Here is a 6,685-nt window from a genome sequence, read left to right on the forward strand (position 1 = left end):
GTAAGGTGCTGTTTGTTTTTCAGAGGTAAAATGTCAGAAGACTGCGAAACCACATCTGCCAACATCTGTAGCAGAAGAGGTGGACCAAAACTCTGCAGTCTGCAACAAGAAGACTGTTTGTTTTTTAACATCTGCAGACTGCTAAAATAAGCTGAAATTAAATAATTAAAGAAAAATAAGTAGTATAAACGATGATGGTTCGGGTGAAATATATGACTCAAAAATCTTCAAATACCATCATCTATAAATATCAAAAGAAACTAAAACTTGAAATTCATCAATGATTTAATAATCACTATAAAGAGGCTCAGACCTATCGAAACATTGGTGCAAAAGGTTCAAAGTGCCATGGATACAAGGGTACCTGCCATCCTGCATTTTTGCCACGCCAGGCACATATCCTGAGCTGATGTTAACTCGAACAACATTAGATCATCACAGCCACAAACCTGATTTCATATTTCAAACAACCATCCAAAAAACCCAAATCAAATGTCAATCGACATCGACAGAGGCGGCAACCGGCGTCAGAAACCGTGGATTTAAAAGCCATCACTTTTCCACACCGGAGTACAGCCACCACACCGAATCCGGTAACAATCAGAGGTCATAAACCCTAGATTTAACAACCGTAATTTCCCAACATCGGAGAGCTGCCACCACCACACGATCGCTGCCTAGGGTTCGTAAATCAAACCCGGTAACAATCGGCGATGATGGCGGCAATCGATAGAAAAACACAGCCATAAACAAAGATTATGGTGACAACAAATGAAAAGAATAAAATGAAGAGTGAAGAATTGCTGGTGGAGTCATCAGTAGCAACTTGGCTCATCACTTCTGGGAGAAGAGGTTAAAGAAGTAATAATACCAACACTTCTGGGAGAAGAGGGCACGCAGACGTTTTTTAATGAAACGTCTTCAAAAAAACAAACACACTGCAGAGCCCAACGTCTGCGCGCCCTCTTCTCAGTGCAGACAAAAGAGGTGGAGAAGTCCTTCTGAGGAAAAACAAACAGCACCTAACTAATTTTCAGCTTATGCAGACGATATTCAGTTTATAAAACAAACACTATTATATATTCAGATTGCAGACCTTCAGACCACATCTTCAGTTACATACATGAAATAAGATTGCAGACAGTTTTTGTCTTAAAAAACAAACAACACCTAAATGTGCATCATCACAATGTTGTTGTTAGCATGCGACATATGCTAATATACTATCAGTTGATGATCGTCTCAAGTTAAACACAGACGGGAGTTCATGAGGGAATCCCGATCCGTCAAGTTTTGGGGATTTGATTAAAGACAGCAAAAGAAGATGGTTGTTGCGGGTACATGGGCAAGATGGACGGCGGATCTTATATGAGTCTCGAGGCTGAAGTGTGGAGCGTATACAATGGCTTGCGTCTAGTGGTTGAGAAGTACTTGTCATGTTTGTTGATCGAGACCGATTGTGAAACTGTTATAGAGCTAATCTCGGGTTATTATACACTTAGGGATGATCAATATTCACTCAAGATTGTTCTTGATGTGATTAAGAAAATGATGACGAACCTTATTCATACTAGAAGAGATGGGAACCAGTGTGCGGATTTGCTAGCAAAGTTAGGCGGAAGGCATTCGGAGGAATACATGGTCATGGAGAGGCCACCAGCCCTATCGATACCTTATTTGTTACGAGACGAAGCAGTTAAGTTGAAAACGCCTAGTAGTTTGTAGTTTGATGAATTTGAATGTTGTTTGTTCTTGAATTGGTGTTGTAAATCTTTAGTTGGGTTTAACTATGGATTGTTTTAATGAGGGAATGTTCTAAATGATTTGAAGCCATCATTGAGGCTTGGTTTCTTAGACCTCCATTTAGAATCTTGAATAGATCCAAATTAAAGTGTGATTACTATGTAAGAAATTTTTTAGACGAAAGTAGAGTAAATATATCAAACTTTGATCTTATAGTTGTGAGATTTAATGCATATAATTAGTTGAAGTTGCTATATACCATGTTAACAGTTCCGTAGTATATGATTGTTATTTTGTACATAACTAGTAGCAAACCACACGCTGTGGTACAGACAGTGGAAATTTGGTCGGAAACGTTAGATAAAAAAACTCGAAAAAGATAAACCTAAAAATCTAGGAAGAAGATGAAAAAAAGAACAAAAAGAAATTGAAAAGAGAAAAGAAAACAAGAGACGGGTTCGAAGCTGGGTGAAAAGTGAAAACCAGTAATGTAAATTGTTTTAAAAAATCTATTAAAGTTAAGGTTTTTTAAATTGGTTAAATAGAAACCAGAATTTAGGTCCACCCAATGAATCCCCACATGGCCCAATAGTGATTTACAAGTGTAAAAGCCCATTCTTAAAATTTAAAATGTATATAGGGATCATGTATAATGATTAATGTATGATGTTACAAGATTTTTGATGATAAATGGTAAAACCAAACATTTAAAAAAATTTGTCCCAGGTGATTTCAAAATTAGTACATTACCATGGTGTAGAATAAGAGTTAAGTTATTAGTAGGTTACTTCTCGATTTTAGCTTTTAATCGGTTCATCTTATGATACTCATCCTTATTATTTAATACCAATTGTTTTTATATGCATCAAAATGGTTACAAAATATATTACTTTAATTGGTTATTATATTTCATAGGTGAGGAACAGAAAATAAGTTAAAACCATGTAATAGGTACTAATTTTTATAGGCAATATGATTAAAATAACAAAGGACCTCAAGTAAGTAACAAGAGGCTCGTAACACTATGCGCTAATACCTAGGGTATTTTTAATAACCGGTCCTAGGTATGGAACCAGACTTAGGTATGAGAAAAACCGAGTAGGATTCGGGTACGATATTGAGGAGAAAAATCATATCCTATATACCCGGGTAGGGTATAATTGGGTTCGGATATTGGAAATGTCACACCCCGACTAAATGCGGCGGAACATGCCGAGGTGTAACGATTGTCCATAAGCACATGACACTAATTAAAGTGACAGTATTTAATAAACTCATTTCATTTCACAACATCGAAAATGTCACATAACAATTATCCATAAAATAACCATAAACAAGATATCACAAAATATGGCAAATTGATATTGTTCATTTTTACTAATATCCTAAGGTCTTTGATGTCGTTTTCTTCACAATCATAAATCAACCAAGATGCAAACCTGCAACATTTCATAAAATAAAGTTTGTCAACACAAAGGTCGGTGAGCAATTCATAAGTTTAATCATATTAGTATATAATAAAGATAGCCACAAAACTTGCATACGAAACGATAAATAAAAGTGGTAATTTGGATAAATAGATATCGCTAAACACATTAGCGACACCTAGCTATAAGGGGATGCCAAATAGTCTAGGATTTTATAGTTATCGTTAATTGCATTACGTTAACGACACCTTGCTATAAGGGGATGCCAAATAGTCTAGGATTTTATAGTTCCACCAACCAAAAGCGATAAAACACATAGGCATATAAGCATAGAACACCAAATCGAGCAATTATTTAGGTAAAGTATACAACTACGTTTGTGGTTTAAGATTCAAATATAAAGCATTTTGTTGAATAAGTATGAAATGTCACCCCCAAAATAAAAGATGGAAAATGGGGTATGAAGTACTCACCTTCAAGTAGTAAACTTGAAAGATGATAATTTGGAGATTTGTCGGAACGAAGAGTTTAACGCACAATGCCTAAAAAGAAAAGAAGTCTTGAATTTAGAAAGGTTGTCTTGAAGGTCTTTAAACAAAATAAATGTTGAGAAATGTAAATAATTAAAGTTCAAGGTTTAAAATGTGACTATTTAAGAATTTATAATAATAACCCTTTAAAAATGTAAGTTTGCTCGAAACCGGGTTAAAGTATCTAACCTTAATATTTACTCAACCTATGTTAAGTAATAAGGTGGGTAAAATACAAGAATGCAAATCCCTTTGGAATAAAGATACTAAAACGGGGTTTTTTTTATCGAGTGTTCGGGTTGTCGGTTCGGGTCTTGATAATTGGTCAAACCCAAAGTCAACTTTCCAAAATATTGAATGTTATGAGATAACTCAATAAAATTTAATAAGACTTAACCAAGTATGTAGTTCCATTGTTTTAGAACTAACAACGCACGTTAAGCGAGTGTTCGGTTTTGTCGGTCCAAACTTTGTTATGAGATCAAGTTGGATCCAACATTTCCAAGTACTTACGAAAATATTTAAAAATCAATTTGTAACTATTTTTAAAGAAATATACAAGTCTTGATGGCTAAAAAAAACACACTTGTGTGTCTTAAGCGAGCAAGAATCGGTTTGGTTCGGTTTCCATCTTACAACAAGTTCATAGATGGTTTCTACATGTCCAAACACTAAATAACTTGTATAATAATGTACAAATAAAAAAATACCAAAAGTTAACAATAAAGTCTTTAAACAAAAGTTCGGTTTTCGGTTCGGATCGTGTTTCGGGTTAAGACCGAGGTAAGATTCTACAAACCCATAACCATAGAATTTGTAAAAATGATTTTAGAAACTTAGATCTAACACTAAGTATGCTTAAACAAACAAAACTAGTAACAAAGTTCGGTTTACGGTTTAGAGCTATTTACGGTTAAACCGAAGCATAGACTCTTAAAAACCCATAACCATGGAACTTGTAAACATGACCAACAAACTAAAATAAGCAAGATTAATATGTATGAACAAGTTATATAGATGTATATATATCAAGGACATGAAGTCCTCCATGAAGCCTTGCCTTATGGGGTCCGAAACCTCACCAACCGGAATCGGAGAAGTAACTACCAAAGGTAAACAAGGGGTGTATATTATATATATGTTGCACAACCATAAACAAGTATTAATAAGGCTACATAAACTAATTAAGATGAAAGACCAAAATCCTTTAAGAACACTTAAGAAGATAACCTTGAATCTTTGATGTTTGAGAGAGTTTTTTTTTTTTGGAGTTGTAGCAAGGGAAAATGAAGAGGAAATGTGGTGTATATATAGGATAATGTTGGTGGTCAAATATGGGTGTGAGACACAAGAGTTTTCATGCAAAATGAATCAAGACAAAAACACAAAACAAAAAAAAAAAAAAAAAATAAATAAATAAATAAAAATAAAAATAAAAATAAAGGTAGAATGTTTTCAAGACCCAACAAACAAGTGTGAAACAATATTGTAACATAAATCCATCATTTTGATTATAACATAAGCTTCGGTTTACAAATCGGGTCGGTTTACATAATAAACAAATACAAAAACGAATACAAACAAGACCCAAAATTGACGAATGTCACAGGAAACGTGTATGATCCTGACTATTAATTAATACCTAGTTATTTATAGTTAAAAATATACAATCATATAAAAAATAATAATGAAAATCAAAGCTATATTTAAATATCAACAACTATTTTTAATGAACTAATGGATATATCTGACACCTTCAGTTTCTCACAAAATAAACAGCGGTATGAATAAGCAACATGCAAACACTGAGTTCAAAATAAGCTAAGTAATCTAATCATCATTCAAAATAATCTAAGTATATGAATTAAGTTATAAATACCTAAACATATAATATAAGCAAAAATTATGATTTTGTGTCCTTGTACTTTATGGACGGGCTATGCAGATCCAATTTCAATCATGACTTCTATAGTTCTTCCTCCAGACACTTTCACTTAACGAGCACTTACATAGTTTACATGATAGGCTTCGTGGTTGATAAATGAGAGGTATGGGGTTCGAATCCCAGCCCCTTCATTCTTTGGCATATTACATTCAGACAAAAAATATGATTTGCATCCCCGTCTTATTGCTAGTCAACAAGTCAATAGAAGGTTTAGGGGTAAAAAAGTGTCATTTCAACACTTTCTTGAACGGCTAACTCACAGTCAACAGACAGAATGATATAAAAAGTCAATCGGAAAAGCACAAGGACACATATCACTCCATTTAATAATTAGACCCATATAGTGTCCCCGTATGTATAGCATGTAGACATAAGGCTAAGTATAAAATCAAAATCCACTTGAGTTGTGAAAACTTTAGAAACTCATTCTCAACCACATGTTTTTAATTAATGTTTAAATCTTGTGGTTCACAATTAAAGTGAATAAAAAATGTAAATATAAATATAACTTTTTCTCTCTCCTAAAAACATATATAAAAATTAGTAAAAAAATGTTAAAAAATAGCAAAACACTTTTTTTTGATGTTTCGATGTTTTGTATTAAATGTTACAACATATATTACATGTAACAAAAAAAAAAAACGATGTTACATAGTGTTTTCACGGGTTTTCACAACTTAAGTTGGTTTTCATTTTAACCTTGACCATAAACATAAATCACAATTTTCTATAATAATAATAATAATAATAATATTTGAGAGTAGAATAAAACCCCAACACGCATGTATTGGGTACCTAAGACATAACTTACTACTTAACTTAGCGGCCGTACCTCTCTTCACTTGAAACTTGAAACCCCCTTTCCAATTCCAATTCCAATTCCAATTCCAATTCCAATTCCAATTCCAATTCCAATTCATTGTAGCTAGGGGTTTTCAGGTACTCTATTCTTCTTCCAAACCTTCGTCTTCTTTTACTACTGTTGTTGAATAATTAGGATTCAGCCATTAAACCCTAGTTATGGTGTTAATTGACAGGTG

General features: G+C 33.5%; 1 protein-coding gene across 1 annotated transcript; it reads left to right on the forward strand.

Annotated features, from left to right (window-relative positions):
• The first annotated feature begins 1,350 nt into the window (after positions 1–1,350).
• LOC143609333 (uncharacterized) lies at positions 1,351–1,725 on the forward strand. Its single transcript, XM_077084111.1, has one exon. It carries the CDS (start codon positions 1,351–1,353, stop codon positions 1,723–1,725), a length of 375 nt encoding a protein of 124 aa, XP_076940226.1.
• Positions 1,726–6,685: the final 4,960 nt, after the last annotated feature.

This window comes from Bidens hawaiensis, unplaced genomic scaffold (genome assembly GCF_021521415.1).
Source record: "Bidens hawaiensis isolate Kalapana, Puna unplaced genomic scaffold, B.hawaiensis_p1.1 tig00419544_1, whole genome shotgun sequence".
Taxonomy (NCBI): Eukaryota; Viridiplantae; Streptophyta; class Magnoliopsida; order Asterales; family Asteraceae; genus Bidens; species Bidens hawaiensis.

Coding starts and splice junctions, on each gene's coding strand:
- LOC143609333 (XM_077084111.1), top strand. CDS start 1,351: ATGGACGGCGGATCTTATATGAGTCTCGAGGCTGAAGTGTGGAGCGTA.